The following is a 22241-nucleotide window of genomic DNA, read 5'->3' on the forward strand; positions in this document are numbered from 1 at the left end:
AGGGATCACACTCACTTTACTGTCTTTGCATGTGCTATTTATTCTGCCTTGAATTTCCTTTCAACCTTCATGACTTCCATTAAGTGAAGTTTTTTGTTTTGGTGTATTCTGACTGTCCTTAAGATTAAGGGTTCCTTTATCCTAAAAGCTCTCACAGGGTTCAGTGTCATACCTTTTATATATTTGGGTTTTAACAAACAGAAATGTGTTTCGGATACCTAGTGTAATTTGAATCTCTTAGATGGATTAGAAAAGTACCTCTGACTCATTTATTTATTTATTTTGGTTTGGGGCCATACCCAGCAATACTTAGGTTATTCCTGGCTCTGCACACAGAAATTACTCTTCGTGATGTTTGGGGAACCATATGGGTTACTGGGGATCGAACCCAGGTCAGCCGCGTACAAGGCAAATGCCCTACCCATTGTACTATTGCTCTGGCTACCTGCTGTGGTTTGTTTCATCAGTGGGGTTATCTCTACTCTTACATGGCAGTTGCATTACACCTGAGTTCCTTCAGATTAATGGATCCTTGATTCTGCCATTAGTTTGACTGGTCTGCTTTTGTCACTAGATCTCTGGTTGTCTTTGTGACTTTTCTTTCTCCTCAGCTACCAGCTGGCTCTCCGGTTCTGGAGTAAATTTACATGGAAAACAGGTAAACAGTTGACCTCGCTGTTTGCCATCCCTCCTCCTGGGCAGAGTGTTTGGTTCTAAACTGCTTAATCCTTATCTGGTCTGGAGGCACCTTTGTTTCAGTAGCACCTTCTTTCATCAGGGGTTTACAAATGGGTCACTTTATCCCACGTTGGATGAGTATGGTAAGTACCATGATTGATATGTCTGACAATTCTCTTTTGCACCCAGAAATGCATCTACAGGAACTTTGTCATCAGAGAACTCATACCATGTTGGTTTTGGCCTTATATGTTAGTCTCTAAAAAGGAGATGCTTGTTGAATAAAACTATAAATTGAAATCAATCCTATGTCAGAGCCAGAGCAATAGTATAGCAGGTAAGGCACTTGCCTGGCACACGGCTGACCTGGGTTCGATCATGGAATTCCATGTGATTCCTGGAGCACCGCCAGGAATGATTCCTTAGCACAGAGCCAGGAGAAACCCCTGAGCATCACCAAATGTGAACAAAAAACCAAACTGAAAAAAAATTAAGCCTATGTCACAGTTATGGGGCTTTGTGATTGTTTTTATGTTTTGTCTTTTCCCATTGTTCCTCATTCAGGTGATTCCTGTCTCTCTGTCTTCCAAATACCTGGAAAGGTTTAAAAACAATGTGATGATAATTGAAACTTGGAACAAGGTGCGGCGCCCAGGACAGGATAAGCTGCTCGGTCTGGTGAAGCTCCCTCTCCATCAGTTTTACATGTCATTCAAGTAAATGGATCTTTCAGAGTATTCTTTTTCTTTAACGTCATATGGACTGAAAAGCAATCTTTTTGGTTTCTAAGCATGACTAGTCCAGGAATTCCTGGTAGGACTTTGCCCAGCACAGCCACTGCTCTTTCTCCTCTGTTAAAGAAGTCTTAGAGACACTGCTTACCATGCGTCAGACCCTGCGCTTAGAATCTCACACACATCAGGCAGTGCATCTCATCCTCACCACAGCTCTTAGCAGCAGCTGAGTGTATTTCCCTTATTGGACAAATTAGTTAACAGAGGCACAGAGGAGTTTCATAGCTTGTCACAGAGATCATAAGTAGTAGAACCAAAGAATTTAGAAAAAGCCCACTATCCTCATCAGGAAGCTTTTCTGCCTACAAATATTACCTCACTTGTTTCCTTTTTTCTTTTCTGTTTGTTTCTATGCGGGAGCAGTGGCATCGGGGAAAGGAGTCACACTCAGCAATGCTCAGGGCTTACTCCTGGCTCTGCACACAAGGGTCATGCCTGGCAGGCTCAGGGGACCATATGGGGATGCTGGGGATCAAACCTGGGAAAGCCACATGCAAGGCAAGCGCCCAGCCCACGTTACTTTCACTTAACCCACTGGACTTTTACTGTAACTGTGCCCCAGGCCCCCACTGCTGGTTTTCTGTCACAAAACTTTAGTGTTTACACCAGCTGTTAGCTAGGTACTTATTTAGGAGTTATTTCTGTACTCATTCTAGACTTCTTTGTAATTCAAGGTGCTTATTTTTAATTATTTTCTCACTGACCTCTTTCCCAGTTGCCTTCTATGTTTTAAATGTAAGCATGTTGTTATGGTCCCCTGATCACTGCCAGGAGTGATTCCTAAGTGCAGAGCCAAGAGTAACCCTGAGGATCGCTGGGTATAACCCCCCACAAAAGTAAAAAATAAAAAACAGTAATCATGTTAGTGCCACAGAGATAGTCCATGGTGTTTGTGTTGCATGAAGCTGACTCTAGTGATCCCCGGCACCACATCTGCTCCCCCATGAGGAGTTATCCCTGAGCACTCAAGACTAAGTCCAGGGGGCCACAGCTGTAGGACAGGGAGTGGGGCACTTGCCTTGCATACAACTGTCCCAGGATTGAGCCTAAGCATCCCATATAGTCCCCATACACTGCCAGGAATTATTTCTGAGGGTTGAGTCAGGTGTCAACACTGAGTACCACTGGGTGGGGCCATAAAACAAAAAATAAAGAAGAAGGCCTGAGCACAACTAGTTCTGGCCCAAAAGCCCTCCTGGCAATGTAAAATTATAAATACGTTCTACATCTTTAAAAGAGCACTTTTGTGAGCTCAATCAAATGAAATAACTGTGAAATATTATCATTCACCTCATTTTACAAATAAGCTTTTCTTTTGGCTTGGAGAAGTCAAACTCTCTGGCTCTCTTCCCATTATCTGTAAAAAGGGTGATGAGGGGCTGGAGCGATAGCACAGCGGGTAGGGCGTTTGCCTTGCACGCAGCCGACCCAGGTTCTAATCCCAGCATCCCATATGGTCCCCTGAGCACCGCCAGGGGTAATTCCTGAGTGAAGAGCCAGGAATAACCCCTGTGCATCGCCGGGTGTGACCCAAAAACCAAAAAAAAAAAAAAAAAAGGGTGATGATACATCCCCTGTCCTCCTTGTGGCACAAGTGTCTGATGAGCCAATGAGAAGATACAATACTTATGATGGTATCTTTAGTAACGTATTGACAGAAAGTTTGTTCTAGTTAAGAAATACTGCTGAAATCATGGATAGCACCATTTGCTGTAGGCTTTTGACTTTTCCCCATGTTTTAGCTGTGACATTAGTCTGGTATTCTCCTTCCCTTCTCATTCCATTAAAACCCATTCTTTGATAAGAGAGCATAAAACAATAGTAGGCTACTAATGGCTGAGCACGTAACATGGCCCAGGCATTTTAGTTGGTAATTTGTTTCTTTTATCTGGTTAGTCCTATCAGTGGTCTTTTGATGGAAGTTTTATTACTTACACTTACATTTTAGTCACTAGCTTTAGAATGTTAAAACTGATTGCCAGCAGTCACTTTAGTTGACAGCAGGGCTAAGATGGAACATCATGTAATCAAGAGCATTTGGACTTTTCTCATTGATTGACAATGAGTTAGATAATAACTTTTACAAGGTTATAACTATAGGAAATATAAGGTGCCCATACCTTGGTGAACTCAGTAGATGGAAGATATTATTGTTATTATCAAAATCTAATCTGCCAGACTCCGAAGTTCATGCATTTCCTAATTGAATACATTGTCTGCCTATAAAATGATGCATTTCAGCAAGTGTTCTTGAGTTCGTGCTTAATCTCAGACATTGGACATGGTGACATTATGATACAGTTATAAACCAGACACATTCTCTGCACTTAAATTATACTTTATTTGGGCTGAAGCGATAGTATAAGAGGGTAGGGTGTTTTTATCTTGTACACGGACAACCCAGGTTCTATTCCTGGCATCCCAGATGGTCCCCTGAGCACTGCCAGGAATAATTCCTAAATGCAGAATCAGTAGTAGCCCCTGAGCATTGCCAGGTATGGCCCAAAAGAAGAAAATATACATAATTAATTAAACTTCATTGCTGTTTTATAATTTGTGTTTGATTACATATTTTTATGAAATGCATAAAGTCATCCAATTTTTTAACCAAGTTTTCGCTAGTTGTGGATCCTGTTTTTAACTAATGGAGAAAATGAACTAAGTAAGAAATGAAGCAAGGAGTCAGAGCAATAGTACAGCGGGGAGGGTGTTTGCCTTGCATGTGGCCAACCTGGGTTCGATCCCTGACATCCCATATGGTCCTCTGAGCATCGCCAGGAATAAGCCCTGAGCATCGAGGGGTGTGACCTAAAAAGACCCAAAAAAGAAAGAAAAGAAATGAAACAAGCATATTGGATTGTTAGTTTCTTATCTCTAATTTCTCTCCCTGTAGAGATCCCCAAATTTCTCACATACTGCTTGATGCACAGTATCCAGTGGTCGCTGTTGATAGCTCCATGCCTGTGATTGACGTGTTCTCGGGCCAGCAGAACGGGAGCCTACGAGTCTTTCTAGCCATGGGTTCTGCAGAGCAGATAATGGCACTACAGAGATTAAAGAATGAAGAGGAAGTACGTCCTCCCTTCGGTTGTAGTTCAGCTCATATCTCGAACCCACCATCAGCAGCATCTGTTGCTACGGTATTTATCAAGTACTTGATGACTTACAAAAGCCATAGTCTCATTTTAAGTTGTACAATAAGATATTTTTATATACATTTATGTTGTAGGATGATGACCACAACCAAGCTTAACATATCTATCACTTTAACTAATTATCCCTCTGTGTGTGTGTGTGTGTGTGTGTGTGTGTGTTGAGAACAAAAGGTCAACTCTTATAGAAAATTCCAAGTATCCTAATCTCATTTGACCTTGAATGTTTTACATTTCATTGCCCCAAATCTTTGTCTCAGAGGTGAAAGTCAACAAAAGTAAATAGTTGCAAACCAGTGCTTGGTATAGGTTAAAAAAATGACTAGAACTTTTAGTGTTTAAATCTTGTGAGAGATGTCCAGCCCACAAGCCATTGTAACCCTGTGAAATCACATAGTCTGGCCCTGGTCCATGAGAGCACAGACACAGATGCTTCTCATTGTTCTACCTGTAGCCTCTTTGCCTACATTGTCTGGCCCACAAATGATTATTATAAGTATCCAAATGGCCCTTGACAATAAAAGCTTCCCCACCCCTGGCATGAATGGATTTTTGTGTCCCCTCTGAGCTCCTGAATTTATAAAGAAAATCTAGTTGGGCAACCAGATTATTATCCTCTAATTAACTAATTTAATTGCTTTAAAGTTACTGGGATGAACCCAGAATTCCTCCTAAAAGCTGTCTTAATTGAAAAAAAATAACCCTGGGAGAATAAGAAATTAAATGAGGGGTTAGAGGATCAAATGAGCCAAAAGTAAGGCAGTAAAATTTTACTGGGTTTTGTTTGTTTGGTCTGTTCGGTTTTGTGTTTCTTTGTAGGGGAAGTGTTTATTTTAGGTTTTTTTTTTTCTTGAATAAGGTTCTAAAAAGCCACCCTGATGTTTCTTTTCACCTTCCTTTGTAACTGATTTATTATTAGTTTACCATATTACAGAATTTCAGGGGTATAGCTTAACGCCTTTATGTATGTATAGAATTTAGCACACCATCAAAGTTCCTTTGTCATCCTACCTCCAAAAAGACCCCTCTACCCATTCTTCTCACACTCTACCCTTACCCTCTAGTACTCTCATAGTTTTCACCAAATCTAGACATTCATTTGGTTTTATTATTGCCACTTGTTCATTTTTATTTCACATATGAAACCTTTGGTAATTGTCTATTTCCATATTTCACTAAGCATAATCATCTCAAGTTCCATCTGTTTGTCCCAACAGGAATAGTTTCATCTGTTTTTGACAGCAGAGTCATTTTCCACTGAGTGTATATCACAGCTTTTTTTTATCCAGTCACTTGTCATGAGTGGCTATTGTGAATAATGCTACTATAAACATCATGTTGCAAATATATTTCCAAATTACTGTTTGACTAAATCCATGTTGAAAGTTATAGTGAGAGAAGTTTTTCACTTTTCAGTTATCACTGTATCTCTGTCATCCTGTTGCTCATCAATTTGTACAAGTGGGCACCAGTAACGTCTCCATTGTGGGACTTGTTACTGTTTTTGGCATACAATAACTTAAAAATAGTTTCTAGGGGCTGGAGCAATAGCACAGCAGGTAGGGCATTTGCCTTGCACCCGGCCGACCTAGGTTCCATTCCGAGCATCCCATATGGTTCCCTGAGCACTACCAGCACTCTGTACTCATGAGTACAGAGCCAGGAGTGACCCCTGTGCATCACCAGGTGTTAAAAAAAAAAAAAAGCAAAAAAACAGTTTTTGTAGTGATATCCAATTGGGAAAGCACAGTGGCATTTTTTTTTTATCTGTTTAATAAATTTTATTTAAGTATTTTAATTGGATCATATTAAGATACACAATATCAAGGTTATTCATGATTGGGTTTCACTCATATAATGTTCCAATTTATCATCAGTCTTGTCAAGGAAACTTTCTGCAAACACATCCAATCCTACTGTCAACCTGTGTCCTGAATGTGTCTAATTTTTCTTTTTTTTTTTAATTTTTAAAATTTTTTTATTTTTAATTAGTGAATCACCGTGAGGGTACAGTTACAGATTTATACATTTTTGTGCTCATGTTTCCCCCATACAAAGTTCGAGAACCTTTCCCTTCACCAGTGCCCACTTTCCCTTCACCAGTGCCCATTCTCCACCACCAGTAAACCCAGCATCCCTCCCACCCTCCCCAGTCCCGTCTCCCCCCACCCCAAACTGCCACTATGGCAGGGTATTCCCTTTCGTTCTCTCTCTCTGATTAAGTGTTGTGGTTTGCAATAAAAGTGTTGAGCGCCCATTGTGTTTAGTCTCTAGTCTACATTCGGCACTTGTCACCCCTCCCCCGCATGACCTCCGACCACATTTTACTTGGTGTTTCCTTCTCTGAGTTGCCCAGAATGAGAGGACAGTGGCATTCTTTATCATCTTTATTTTCCTACCTGCATGAGGTAGGTCACTGCCATTCTGTTTTGTAACAGTTAACAAAGAGATCGTGTTACTTGTCCAAGTTCACATTGCTAAAAAGAGAAGCGGGATTCAAATACAGACCTTTTGACACATTCCATTCCATTATCTCATATCCTACTGTATCTTATATTTGGTGTCTTAATCTGTGTTGCCTTCGTCAATTTTCATACCATTTAAGTGTGTTGTATTTTTTAATATGAATCTGAATAGCAAATGTAGTGGCGCTAACAAAAACCATTAGAAAACTATTGGTAGGCTGTTGTATATGTTCTGAACTCCTAATACCTTATGATCAAATACCGTGATGAAATTATGTAGCTGCTGTGATTCTGAGAGGGTTCTTCTTCCACTCACCAGGGAACCAAATTGCAAGTTTACTCTTATCCTCATGAAGACTTTTTAGTAGATATTTCTGACATGTTTTTAGATTTCAAAGCAAATGCCTGCCGAATAATACAATCTTTTTTACAAATTTGTTAGTATATTAAACATATGTAAATTATATTGCATGATCCTTATCAGAATTCTGATTCCCCTTTAACTAGACCCAATAATTGGTTCGAGTATCTGCTGACATTATATAGAATACAGGTAAACCTTAACTCTGAGTCACACTGCCTGAGTTCAAACCCTGGTTCCATTGTTTTTAACTGTATGCGTTAAATTAGCTAATACAAGTAAAGTATTTACCTAGTAAGTGCCTGCCAAAGTAATAATATTAATTATTAATTGTTAATAGGAGTACCTTTAATAGCAATACATTTATTACTTCCCCAAATAGTCCTTACCATTAATAAAGTGGCTTGGTATTATTGCCAATATTAATGCTAGTCACTGTCACTGTCATCCCGTTGCTCATCTATTTGTTCGAGCGGGCACCGGTAACGTCTCTCTCTCTCTCAATTAATGGTAGTAACAAAGTAAATTAGGACCAGTTTGCTCCAAATATGGTTATTTTGCTTTGTTTTCTGTGGTGCCAGGGAGTGGAGCATAGGCTCCATCCTTCAGGCATATCCTCAGCTCTTCATTTATGTGTTCTTTGTGCTAGCGTGGAAATATTCTTTTACTGGTGTAATAAGAATCAGTAGCAGATGTCGTGTTTTATCAGATGCCTTTTTAGCATCTATTAAGATAGTCTTTTTTTTTCTTTGTCTCATTAAATGCACTAAACTACATTTCTAATATTGCCCCAGTCTCAACTACTAGAGCAAATCTCACTTAATCTGATTACACTGAATAGTTATGAGATTCATACAAAATGAAAATTGAATGTTTTGGTATCAGCTAATTACACTTATTTCTTTATCCTCATTCACACTGCCTAGAAAATCAGGAATATTATAAACAAGCTTCTCATTAAAACTCATTGGTGTCTCTCTTTAATGTAATAGGTGGAGGAGCAAGGAAATATATTAGCGGATCACCACTTCGAACTCCATATAGAAAAGGTTAAAGGACTAGCCCTGCTTCAGGCAACAGTGTGGGGAGAAGCAGACTGTTATGTCCAGTACTACTTCCCAGTCCAGGACTCACAGTCCAGTGTGGTGAAAGAACCTGAGCTCCTTGAAAAGGGTAGGTTTGGGACAGTAGACTTGGCCTTCCCATCCTTGCAAGGTGCTTTTGTTGCATATACGGAAGGATTTATTTTTTCCTGAATGAACTTCATATTCCTGAACGTTTCTAATATCACCTGGATCATACAGGGAATAATTCTTTTTATTGTTATTATAACCTTTTTTTCTTTTTGAGCCACACCTGGCAGTGCTCAGGGATTACTTCTGGCTCTGCGCTTAGAAATTAATTCTGACACTACACAAGAGACCATATGGGATGCCAGGGATCGAACCCAGGTCAGCAATGTGCAAGACAAGTGCCTTACCTGCTGCACTATTGCTCTGACCCTATTCTTTAAACACTTGTCTTTTTGGTGTGTTTTTTTTTTTTTTAATGAATCCCAATTTCTGGGAAAGTTACAAATATTGGACAAAGAACTTCTATATTATTCTTTACCTTACATTTGGCACCTTATATCACACATTTTTATTATCATCTGTTTTATAGTTGATTACACCAAATTGGGAAATAATAAACTATTGCTCCACATCGGTCATAATCTTGTTTTGGGGCCATACCTAACTATACTCAGGGCTTAGTCCTGGTTCTGCACTCAGGAACCACTTCTGGTGGTGTGGGACCATATAGAATGCTGGAGATGAAACCTGGGTCAGCCATCTGCAAGGCAAGTGCCCTACCTGCTGTACCATTGCCCCACCCCTAGATTGTAACCTTATATCCTAAAAGCAACATGTCCTAGTAGTTTCCAATGTTTTCATCTTACAAAAAGGAAACAGGCCAAGCAGCCAACCTGGGTTTAGTTCCCCAAGATCCTGTAGGAGTGATCCCTTAGTACAGAGCTGGAACCACAAAGCCAAGTGGAACCCAGCCTCCTCCACCTCTTTCAAAAAAACAGAAAATAAAGACAAAGAAAAAGCAAAGTTTTAAGGTGACCAAGGTTACCCTGAGCATTACCAGGTGCCAAGGTTAACATGCAGATCCCATCCAAACTGACCCCAGAGCTAGAAACTCTTACACTGAGCCTCACTGTCCGCCACATATTTATACACAACCACTAAGCCCACTGTCTTCATTCTATGTCATCTCCGAGTGCTGAAATGAGAAGACAGAATGTTGTTATAATGAGCAAATGGGGTGACTCGAATTTTTTACCTTCTGAGCTTATTCACAAATGCAGAAGTGTTATAAGTTTTGGTTTTGAGTTTCCAGTAAAAGATTTGTATCTAGAATATATGATTCAATATGAAATGTATAAATTATAACTAATAAGGAAACCTAGTTTTCAAAGTGTCCAAAGAGATGGGGCTGGAGCGATAGCACAGCGGGTAGGGGGTTTGCCTTGCACGCGGCCGACCCGGGTTCGAATCCCAGCATCCCATATGGTCCCCTGACCACCGCCAGGAGTAGTTCCTGAGTGTAGAACCAGGAGTAACCCCTGTGCATCGCCGGGTGTGACCCAAAAAGCAAAAAATAAATAAATAAATAAATAAAAAGTGTCCAAAGAGGGCATGGGAAGATAGATCAGGGTCCCTAGCCTAGCATGCACCATTGCCAGGTTCAAAACCTAGCACCACATGGCTCCCACCCACCATGGGTGTAGCCCGAGGGCCCCCAGAGCATCTGCAGTTGTACACCTGGATTTCCTCAAGTATCACTGTCACCCACATAGCCCATAGCCCCTGAGAACTGTGGGTGTGGCCCTGGTAACCCAGGACTGCCGGGCATGAACAGCACCACGTGGTCAGGCCCAAGTATTGAACTGCCCAGCCCAGTTAGCCAATGCTTCCAGGATTGTACTGCTTAGAAGAAACCCTCCCCAAAACATGAACCAAAGACCTGAAAAGACATTTCTTAAAAGACATATATGTTTGATAAACACATTGGAAGATACTTTAACAGAGTTATTCAAGGAAAGAAAGTAAAACAACCACAGGACACCATTTCATGTCAATTAGCATGGCTATTTTTTTGTTTTCCATAAAACAAATAAGGGCTGGGAGAGAGCTCACCGTTCTGGAGCATGCAAAAGCAACATGTTCAATTTCCAGCACCACATGAACCCCCAGACATCCCCAGGGCAGGCCTGGGGTAAGCAGCACCTGTCGGTCCTACACAATCAGACCAGGTAACCAAGGGGCCTGGCCCTGGCGGCTACTTGGAAGGCCTCACCACCACTTCCAACCTCCCCCCACCAAAAAAAAAAGAAAGGGAGAAGAAGAAGAAACCAGTACTAGCAAATACACTAAGGATGTGGAAAATCTGGATCCTCACTCAGAGTGCATTGTCCACTAACAAAGCAATCATGTTCCTTTAGGGGACCATAACTCTTAAGTGAAATGAACTGTAGTGTAGGAATAATTGAATCAAAGATCAAGGTTCTAGTTCCAGGCCTGTGAACTGCTCAATCTTTAAGACCATGTTAACCTCAGGGTGTCCCTAGCCCATCTGTAAAATAGTAATACTGCCTGCCTTGTTTTCTTAAGAGTATTCTTGGGGCTGGAGCAATAGCACAGTGGGTAGGGTGGTTGTCTTGCATGCAGCGAACCCGGGTTCAATTCTCAGCATCCCATATGGTCCCCTGAGCACCGCCAGGGGTAATTCCTGAGTGCAGAGCCAAGAGTAACCCCTGTGCATTACTGGCTGTGACCCGAAAAGCAAAAAAAAAAAAAAAAAAGTATTCTGAATATAAACTACAGTAGTACTAGATATTAACATACTGTCTCACTACATTAATAAAAATACTTGTGGCCAGAATGATAGTACAGCAGGTAGGCCACTTGCCATGCACATGGCCCACCCGGGTTCGATCCCTGGCACCCTATATGACCCCCTAGCATCCCGTATGATCTCCTGAACCTGCCAGTAGTATCTCCTGATTGCACAGCCAAGAATTAGCCCTGAGCATCGCTGAGTGTGGCCCAAAAACAAAACCAAAAAATAGACAAACAGCACTAAATGATTTGTTGGATTATTGTGGCTTGCTTCTCTTTCCCAAAGGAATCACTGTGAAGCCTTTCAGATCTGCAACCACTCTCTGTGTTCCTGATCCCATCTTCACTAGTGAGCACCATCACTCTCTCCTGTTGCCAGCTGAAGTTCCAGTGCAGAGACTCCTTCTCAGTGTCTTCTCTGCACAGGGGGCCGTGCCTGGAGGTGGAGTCCAGTTTGAAGTCTGGTACAGGTACAGTGGAAACCCAAATCCTGTGCATAGGAAAGAAATGCTCAATCTGAGAGTGTCCTTTCCTTAACTAGCCCAGGTTGAATTGTAAGGAAGCAATTCAGAGCAGCTCCTTTAGCCCTGTTTTACATTATCTGGCCTTGATCCAAGTGACTCATTCCGATTTTACTAAAATCTGTTAAATCATTAGACTCTGCAGTGGTTTTATCTCACACCTTTAATAATCTTTGCTTCTATTTGGAAGTGAAGTTCTGTCAGTTTTACTCCTCTTAAATGTTTCAATAATCTTTATTTTTCTGCTTATCTTACTGCTTTTTGTTCAGCTCAGAAAATTAGCATAAACTTGTAATGGTCTCCCCACTTCTACAGTTGTTTCTTGTAATCTCTTCCACCACCAGTAGTCTTTGCAAAATGGAAATCCGCTTTTGTCATAGACTATTAGATATCCAAGAAAGATAATGGAATGAATACAGATGTTCAGACTCCTCTTTTGTTGGCCCCACCCCAGAAATCAGTAGTATAAATATAAAAGAATAGGAAATAGCATCAGAAACAGAAATAGGAAAACTCCACTTTTGAGAAACTTTTCCTGAATACAATCAAAAATCAGTTTGAGGGGCCAAAGTGATAGTAGAGCTGGAAGGGCATTTGCCTGGCACACAGCTGACCCGGGTTCAATCCCCAGCATTTCATATGGTTCCCCGAGCACTGCCAGGAGTGATTCCTGAGCTTAGAGTCAGGAGTCATTCCTGAGCATTGTTGGGTGTGTCCCAAAAGCCAAAAGAAAGAAAACAAAAAATAGAAATCAGGTTTGAGTTACAACTCTGTGATCAAACAATGGAATGCTTTGAGAAGGAAATAGAATAAGTACTAATAGGTCCTCATTTCTCATCCAAATTTGAGGGACTTAGGCCTAAATAGAATATTGGGACTGCTCCACTCAGAACCTCTCTACTGAAGAATTGATGTTTTCAGAAGTGACTGCCCCCAGAGGGCTATGCCAGATGCAGCTACCATGAACTGAAAGTCCTCGGGAAGCCAAGCATTGTTCTGAACACAGGGTGTAGTTTATGTACTTGTTCATGGTGGGCAGAAAATCCACCTAGACATGAGCAGAGCTATGAACCACAGAGAGAAATCAAGAAGATTCTACAGATAGCCAGATTCTGAAAGCTGATCCCTGGAGCCATCTGAATCATTTGTCCACCTAATTCTTCAGGCTGACAGCTTGTGCTTTTGTTGCTTACAGATACTATTATCCTACTGTGAAAGACCAGATGGTTGCCAAAGGAACCTTGCCATTATCAAGGATCTGTGCCATGGTAACCACGCAGCACCATGAGGACGTGGGAATACAAACCTTCAGTCTCCCCTTGACGCCTAGACTTGAGAGCAGGAAAGAACTGAGGAACCAGTCATCAGGTAATTAAGGCCAACACATATAAATATTCTTTATCTCTAAGTTGTTGAACACATTTTGTTTTACCCTTGTAAATAATTGATGAAAACTGAGATGCCTTCTCTTAGAAAAGGTTCTATACTCATCCTCCGGATCTCACATTCAGTCATCAGTGGGTATTAAGAAAAATAGAAAAATATATCAAGGGCATCCAGGTAGGAAAGGAAGAAGTCAAGCTCTCACTATTTGCAGATAATACAATACTCTATTTAGGAAATCCTAAAGACTCTATTAAAAAGCTCCTTCTAGGAGCTAGAATAGATTTGTAAAACAAAGTGGTAGGCTACAAAGTACACAAAAATCCAGGACTTTCCTATATACAAATAATGAAAGAAAAGAAAGAGATATTTTTAAAAATCCCACTCACAATTGTGCCTCAGAAAATTAAGTACCTCGGGGCTAGAGCGATAGCACAGCAGGTAGGGCATTTGCCATCACAAGGCTGAACCAGGTTCGGGTTCAATTCCCAGTATCCCATATGGTCCCCTGAGCACCGCCAGGAGTAATTCCTAAGTGTAAGAGCCAGGAGTAACCTCTGTGCATCGCCGGGTGTGATCCAAAAAGCGGGAAAAAATAAAAAAGAAATTAAGTACCTCGTAATCAGCTTAACTAAAGAGATGAAAGACCTATACAAAGAAAACTATAAAACATTACTCCAAAAAGTGAAAGAGAACACAAAAAAATGGAAACACATCTCCTGCCGATGTATTGGGAGAATTAATATCATTAAAATGGCAATATTTCCCCAAAACACTGTACAGATTAGTCATTTTTGAAAGAAATAGCTCAGATCATCACTGTATCACTGTCATCCTGTTGTTCCAACAATTTACTTGAGCGGGCGCCAGTAACGTGTATATATATATACGTATATATATACGTATATATACACACACACATATATGTATATAAAATATGTATCTCTTCTACTATATATATTTTTCTACTATATATAATAATATATTTTATATAGTATAGTATATATTTATAAAATATATATATATATATTTCCTTTTATGATGATGTGTCGCACGGCCATGAATACTCCTCTAAAATTTATATGAAGGGGCTGGAGCAATAGCACAGTGGGTAGGGTGTTTGCCTTGCACATGGCCGACCCAGGTTCGATTCCCAGCATCCCGTATGGTCCCCTGAGCACCACCAGGGGTTATTCCTGAGTGTAGAGCCAGGAGTAACCCCTGGGCATCGCCAGGTGTGACCCAAAAAGAAAAAAATGATAAAAAATTAAAAAAAATAAATAGAATTTATATCAAACAATAACCACTCCCCTCCTGGCCCCCAAACCCCAATAGATAAAGTAATCCCTGGGGAAAGATGGGAGGGATCACTTTCCCTCGACTTCAGACTGTACTACAGAGTGGCAGTATTTAAAGCAGTATTGAAATTTAAAAAAATATATATAGGGGGCTGGAGCAATAGCACAGCGGGTAGGGAGTTTGCCTTGTACGCGACCGACCCGGGTTCAATTCCCAGCATCCCATATGGTCCCCTGAGCACCACCAGGGGTAATTCCTGAGTGCAGAGCCAGGAGTAACCCCTGTGCATCGCTGGGTGTGATCCAAAAAGCAAAATATATATATCCATATATATATAGCTTATAAGAAGAATAGGTAAAGTTCATCTCAGCTGCGATTTTTTTTTTAAAGTACTAGGTTTTTTCCTGATAGCTTGTGATCTTGGCAAGCAGTTCATCTGAGCCATTGTTTCTTGAGTATAAAGTAAAAGCATATTCTGCCTTTATTGATCCTTAAGTTATAGTAACATGATGGTTCTAACTGTGGAGAGATTCTCTCCCATTCTATTCATTGGAATTATAGTGTCTCTAATTTCCTTCATGATCATTATTTGTGTGTTTAGTAGAATGGAAATCCCTCCAGCCAACCTTTCTACCTTGTTTGGGTTTTGTTCTCGTTCTTCAGGGTTGTTGGATGTGGGCCTAAGGTATAGAAGGACTCTGAGGACAGCAGAGGGAGTTCTTGCTGCCCGGACTGTGTCTATCTCGGTCCAGATTATTAGAGCCTGTGGTCTCCAAGCAGCAGCCAAGTAAGTCAATTTTTTTTTTCTTTCTTTCCAGGAGATTGGGGGTGGTGCTCAAGGCTAACTCCTGGCTCTGCACTGAGGGACTATTCATGGCAGGCTCGGGGAACCATAAGGAGTGCCAGGGATTGAACCCCAGTCAGCATTACATTGCCAGCACTGTACTGTTGCTCTGACCCAAGCAAGTCTGTCTCAGAGAAATAATTCTCACACCTCTTCCCATTTGGTCTGCGTGTCCTCTGATACTCACAGACACAAAACTGTGAAAAAAATGTTTCAGCTTCTTACCTACAGCTCTACTCTTTTCTTTTTCTCTTTAGAAAGCATAGAATAGGAGAGCATCACTTTTAAGCTGTGTTGTTTTGTTATTAGTATTTTTTTTGCCCTGCCCCTCCCCTGTTACTAGTTTCTTTACCCTAGTCCCACAGTTTTATGCTTTACTTAGCTTAACCACTTACTCCCATAGTTAAATATCTTTGAACCCATCAGTATAACCATGTGATCTCATTTTGGGTCTCTGAATACTATCTCCTGTTTTTCTAGCTTTTTTCCCTTCAGTCTGTTCTCAGTGAAAATTTAAGTCGGGCTGGAGCAATAGCACATCGGGTAGGGTGTTTGCCTCGCACGCAGCCGACCCAGGTTCAATTCCCAGCATCCAATATGGTCTCCCAAGCACCACCAGGAGTAATTCCTGAGTGCAAAGCCAGGAGTAATCCCTGAGTACCACCAGGTCTGACCCAAAAGCAAAAAAAAAAAAAAGGAAAGAAAATTTAAGTCAGACTTTGGCATCTCTCCATAAAACCTACCAATCACTTTGATCTAATTGAAAGTAAAAGCCAGACTCTAAAATGGCTGTAAGACTTGGCTTGGTCTGATCCCACTATCTTGATCCCTCTTCCTCCAGTTCTCCCTCTGCAAACTCTCCCCAGTCCCTGGCCTTGTGCTGCCTCTGCGTGCACCAAGCTCATTTCCCGTTGGGGGCCTTTGTCCTGCTATTTTCCTACCTAGAACAGGTTTTGTATTTTCTACATATCACCAACATGGCCTTCCTTACCTCCTTGTCTTTGTTCCTGTTTCTCTGTACCTGGAATGGTACTCCCCTCAAGACTGCAGCTTTTCCATGGCTTCCTTGTGCAGGTAGATTCTTGACACCTGGTTGAAGCACACCTTGTCCTGAATGTTTTGCTTACACTGAGTTTTCTCCACAAAGCTGTGTTTCTCTAGTCAAACCCTGCCTGTACCCCTGGCTGTTTCCCTCCCAGCTAGTCTAGTTCTAGATATATCCAGTAAAAGTGGGAACCAGGTCATTTCTCTGTTGCAGACTCGTTCTCTTGAGACATAAGTGTGAGAAGGAAGCAGATAAGGGCTCCCTAACATTTTTCCTAGAAACTTAAGAGTCATACTGTTCATTTTTAACTTCACAGACTCAAAAATTGAATGATTACATATGAGAGCCAACAAAGCATCTGGTAAAGCATTTAATTTGGGTAATATTTTTCCCTGCTAATCTCTCCAAGTCTGTTTTCCAGTTCAAGAGAAAAGAAAGATCTAAGAGGAAGGGAACATGGGGCCGGAACAGCAGTACAGCGGGTAGGGTGCTTGCCTTGAACACAACCAACCCAGGCTCAACCCTTGGCACCTCATATGGTCCCTTGAGCCTGCCAGGAGTGGTCCTTGAGCATAGAGCAAAAAGCAAGCCCTGAGCACTGTTAGATCTAACCAAAAATATTGGGGGAAAAAAAAAGAAGAAGGGGAAAAATGTGGAAACAAAAAATTTTGTTTCCTCAGGGCTAGAGCTATAGCACAGCGGGTAGGGCGTTTGCCTTGCATGCGGCCAACCCAGGTTCGATTCCCAGCATCCCTTATGGTCCCCTGAGCACCACCAGGAGTAATTTTTGAGTGCAAAGCCAGGAGTAACCCCTGTGCATCGCCAGGTGTGACCCAAAAAGAAAAAAGAAAGTTCTTTTCTGTACTTTGTCTGCAAAGTACCTCATGAATTCCTGTTTAAATCCACCCTCATTTGCAGGCAGTCCCAGCCAGGGCCGGTGCTCGGCTCCGGCCGAGTTGCGACCCAAGTGCCCATGCCTCTGCCTAGCCGGTGGATGTGGAACGAGCAGGAACCAGAGGCAGCTTTAGGATTTGGGGTTCCAGCAAGTGCTTGCAACCATGTATGGAGACTGTGAACTAAGCTTGTGCTACATGCTGTTCCAGGAAGGGAAATGATTCATTTTCCAACTTAAATCTCCGCGGACTTAATTACTATAATGCAGAAATTGTAAACCGCGCATTCTCATCAGTGGAAAACTTATTATCAAATATTTCCTTGTTAATAGAGCTGTATTCTTGGGGGATAAATTCCAACAAAAATAGTGAGTCGGTTTTGAAACTCCAACAACAATAGTGAGTTGTGTGTTGAAATTTGGAATGTAATCAAGGTAAAGAGAAAAGGAAGTGAAATTATCACTCACGCACGGGGGGGGGGGGGCTGGGGGGGTGAGGGGTTGGATGTATACTGTTTTTTTTGTTTTTGTTTTTGTTTTGTTTTTGTTGTTATTAGTGGTGGAATATGGGCACTGGTGAAGGGATGGGTGTTTGAGCATTGTATAACTGAGATATAAGCCTGAGAACTTTGTAACTTTCCACTTGGTGATTCAATAAAATAAATTAAAAAAATTAAAAAATTTTAAAAAATTTAAAAAAACCAATAGGTTAAAAAAAAGATCTAATATACTTAGACTATCAAAATGCTTTCATATTAGCATGTGCTAAATATAATAAATAAATATGACCAAATAACGACAAAAAAATAAATAAATAAATAAATAAATCCACCCTCATTTGCAGTTCACAAGTAAGCCCCACTTACTCGACCATAGTTGGTTCCTAGTGGTCTTTGACTGAAGGATGTAGTCAGTAGCATGCAATGTCTGTCCCAGGAGTAATGCTCTTATAAATAGATACTATCTTCTCTTACCCCAGTATAAAACACTGTATCTAGAATACCAAGGTCTCCAGAATGGTGCTTAACCATGGCAGGGGACAGGCTGGATAGTTGGATGAAGGGGAACAGTGTTGGAGGGAAGTGGACACTCTGATGGACAAAATGGTGCTGGATGCCTGAAATCCAATTGTTAACAATTAATGTGTGCCTGAGATAGAGGAGAGAGGGGGAACACTGGGGGAGAAGGGAGACACTTTGTGGAACTTCCAAAAGCCTACTTAGGAAACCTGGAAAGCATTCTTGGTTCTTGGCAGCCTCATGAGTATCGTGGCTGTTTTGTAGCCAGTGCGAGGATTTCCAATACTGCTTTCTGATTCTCCCCTTCTCCTTTCCAGGGCTTTGGCCGAGCAGGAACCCGCTCTGCAGTTCAGTGCTGCAGTTGGAGTCAATGCCTTTGTCACCACCCACCTCTCTTTCCTGCCCAAGGGGGAACTGCGCCAGACCCGTCCTGTGGCCTGTTCCTTCTGCCCCGAGTTCTCCCATCACATTGAGTTCCCGTGTCAGGTGGTCACTCAGCATAGCAGTGGGGAGGCTTGTTTCCTGGCGGAGCTGTTGGAATTTGCAGAGGTCACTTTTGCGATTTATCACGAAAACACCAAATCAGGTTAGTAACTAATGACTCATCCAGGGATTAAGGGGAACCCTTTTTTGGTTTTGTGTGGAGACCACAGCTGCCCATGCTCAAGACTGACTCCTGGTTCTGTGCTCAGGGATCACTCCTGGCAGTGCCGGGGATTGAACCAGGATCAGCAAAGCACATGCCTTAATTCCTGTGTTATCTCACTGACCTGGAACTCTTGTTTTTGAATGTGACAGTTCTTCTGAGTACATATAGCCTAGTATTGAGGAGAGATAAGTCACAATCTGCAATTTCTTTTTTTTTTTTTTTTTTTTTTTAAATAATTTTATTGAATCACCATGTGGAGGGTTACATAGTTCTCAGGATTATGTCGGTTATACAATTCTCAAACACCCTTCCCTTTACCAGTGCCCATCTCCCATCACCAACCCCCCCAGTATACCTGCCACCCCCTCCCACCTCCCCAGTCCCCACCCTTGTACATGATAAGTTCCACTTCGTTTATGCCTTATCTCGATTACATTCCATGTTTCAACACACAACTCACTACCGTTGTTGGGGTTTCCCCCAAAAAAGGAAAGCAGTCCTATTGCCAAGGAGGCATTTGATAGTTCTCCACTGCTAAGAATATAGAGATATTAAGTCCCGCTGTTTGTTACATAACTTTTCTTTTTCCCCCTTGCCCCGCGCCACCGAGTTCACGCCTGTTTGGTAATCACCACGCTGCCTGACAAGGGAAAAAAAAACCGAAAAGGATGGTTATTTCCCGTCATCGGCAGGCGTGGGGCTCTGGCTTAGTTGATAGACTAGTAGAGTTTCTGCAAGCAGTTTCTGGAACCGAAGGGCTTGCGCTGGTATCGGCTCCGGCTCGAGATTCCACCAGCGTCCCACTGTTCCATGTACATAATTTTTCCCCTTATATCCCATTCCCACGCCACCAGGTCTGTTTGCTTAATGGACATCACACTATGTTTGACACCACGCCGCCTTTCTTCCCGAGAAAGAAGGATATTTCTTCTCAGCCGGCGTGGGGATATAGCTTAGTTCAGTCTAGAGAGATGGCTACCACTTTGATTGCCTTCAATATTTCAGCAACAGACTTACTATTCTTGTTAGGATCTCCCACAAAAGTCCGACCCATTAAAAAGGGACATATTACATATTGCTGATGCTAAGATGACATTAGGTCGCGCGGCCGCAACAGCGGCCGCGCGGTTTTGGGTTTCTGTATAAAGTCCAGGGAAAGTACAACCAGAAATAACATCACTACAAACTTTTACCCTTTTATGGTGCTCATAAGATGGAGAAGCCTAGAGAGAGGCTCGGCGTCTCCATTTTGCGCTCAGGAAAACTGCGGATCCTGCGCTGTGCTCAGGGGGGAGGTGTGGAGAGAGAGAGAGGTTAAAAGAATTGGGGGATGCCCGGCTCCCACTGTTTCAGCGCACCGTGGGGTCTCTGGTCCCATGCCGGAATTAGTTCAGTGGGCTGTTTGGAGTCCAAGAGCGCTTCCTTGGGCTCTTCCATCATGCTCGCTCCGCAGCAGGGTCCAAAGGGAAGCGCACGTGGGGGAGGTGGGTTTAAGTATCTATCTGCTGTGGGCGGGGGTCGCCGCCCCCGCCCCCTGGGGCCTCCCGCAAGCGCGCGCGCCTCCCGTTTCAGCTGGATCGCCGTCCCCATTTTGCGCTCAGGAAAACCGCGGATCCTGCGCTGTGCTCAGGGGGGAGGTGTGGAGAGAGAGAGAGGTTAAAAGAATTGGGGGATGCCCGGCTCCCACTGTTTCAGCGCACCGTGGGGTCTCTGGTCCCATGCCGGAATTAGTTCAGTGGGCTGTTTGGAGTCCAAGAGCGCTTCCTTGGGCTCTTCCATCATGCTCGCTCCGCAGCAGGGTCCAAAGGGAAGCGCACGTGGGGGAGGTGGGTTTAAGTATCTATCTGCTGTGGGCGGGGGTCGCCGCCCCCGCCCCCTGGGGCCTCCCGCAAGCGCGCGCGCCTCCCGTTTCAGCTGGATCGCCGTCCCCATTTTGCGCTCAGGAAAACCGCGGATCCTGCGCTGTGCTCAGGGGGGAGGTGTGGAGAGAGAGAGAGGTTAAAAGAATTGGGGGATGCCCGGCTCCCACTGTTTCAGCGCACCGTGGGGTCTCTGGTCCCATGCCGGAATTAGTTCAGTGGGCTGTTTGGAGTCCAAGAGCGCTTCCTTGGGCTCTTCCATCATGCTCGCTCCGCAGCAGGGTCCAAAGGGAAGCGCACGTGGGGGAGGTGGGTTTAAGTATCTATCTGCTGTGGGCGGGGGTCGCCGCCCCCGCCCCCTGGGGCCTCCCGCAAGCGCGCGCGCCTCCCGTTTCAGCTGGATCGCCGTCCCCATTTTGCGCTCAGGAAAACCGCGGATCCTGCGCTGTGCTCAGGGGGGAGGTGTGGAGAGAGAGAGAGGTTAAAAGAATTGGGGGATGCCCGGCTCCCACTGTTTCAGCGCACCGTGGGGTCTCTGGTCCCATGCCGGAATTAGTTCAGTGGGCTGTTTGGAGTCCAAGAGCGCTTCCTTGGGCTCTTCCATCATGCTCGCTCCGCAGCAGGGTCCAAAGGGAAGCGCACGTGGGGGAGGTGGGTTTAAGTATCTATCTGCTGTGGGCGGGGGTCGCCGCCCCCGCCCCCTGGGGCCTCCCGCAAGCGCGCGCGCCTCCCGTTTCAGCTGGATCGCCGTCCCCATTTTGCGCTCAGGAAAACCGCGGATCCTGCGCTGTGCTCAGGGGGGAGGTGTGGAGAGAGAGAGAGGTTAAAAGAATTGGGGGATGCCCGGCTCCCACTGTTTCAGCGCACCGTGGGGTCTCTGGTCCCATGCCGGAATTAGTTCAGTGGGCTGTTTGGAGTCCAAGAGCGCCTCCTTGGGCTCTTCCATCATGCTCGATCCGCAGCAGGGTCCAAAGGGACAATCTGCAATTTCTGAAGGGGATAGGGGTGTAGCAGAAAGTAAGTATATTGAGAAGAGAGTACGCAGAAGAACATAAAGGACTGAGGATATAATTCAATGGTCAGGCAGATGCCTTGCCTGAGGGAGACCCTGTGTTTGATCCCCAGCTTCACATGCCACCTCTCCCACACTCCTGGCCCACAGCTACCTCTGAGAATGTTCCCATACCCTTCCAACCACTGCCAGAATTGACCTTCCATTTTTTTTTATTTTTTTTTTTTTTTTTTTTTTTTTTTTTTTTTTTTGCTTTTTGGGTCACACCTGGCGATGCACAGGGGTCACTCCTGGCTCATGCACTCAGGAATCACCCCTGGCGGTGCTCAGGGGACCATATGGGATGCTGGGATTCGAACCCGGGTCAGCCGCGTGCAAGGC

General features: G+C 43.3%; 1 protein-coding gene across 3 annotated transcripts in view; it reads left to right on the plus strand.

The window, feature by feature from the left end:
* Positions 1-22241, plus strand: part of C2CD3 (C2 domain containing 3 centriole elongation regulator) — a 130831-nt gene that overhangs the window by 40592 nt on the left and 67998 nt on the right. For all 3 annotated transcript variants that reach the window (XM_012934930.2, XM_055141933.1, XM_055141934.1), the window contains 7 exons: positions 1243-1394; positions 4366-4612; positions 8443-8623; positions 11624-11807; positions 13054-13226; positions 15204-15327; positions 18658-18926. In XM_012934930.2, the coding sequence (XP_012790384.2) occupies positions 1243-1394; positions 4366-4612; positions 8443-8623; positions 11624-11807; positions 13054-13226; positions 15204-15327; positions 18658-18926 (1330 nt within the window). The remainder of the gene's footprint in view (positions 1-1242; positions 1395-4365; positions 4613-8442; positions 8624-11623; positions 11808-13053; positions 13227-15203; positions 15328-18657; positions 18927-22241) is intronic.

The sequence above is a fragment of the Sorex araneus genome, chromosome 6 (genome assembly GCF_027595985.1).
Source record: "Sorex araneus isolate mSorAra2 chromosome 6, mSorAra2.pri, whole genome shotgun sequence".
In the NCBI taxonomy this organism is placed as follows: Eukaryota; Metazoa; Chordata; class Mammalia; order Eulipotyphla; family Soricidae; genus Sorex; species Sorex araneus.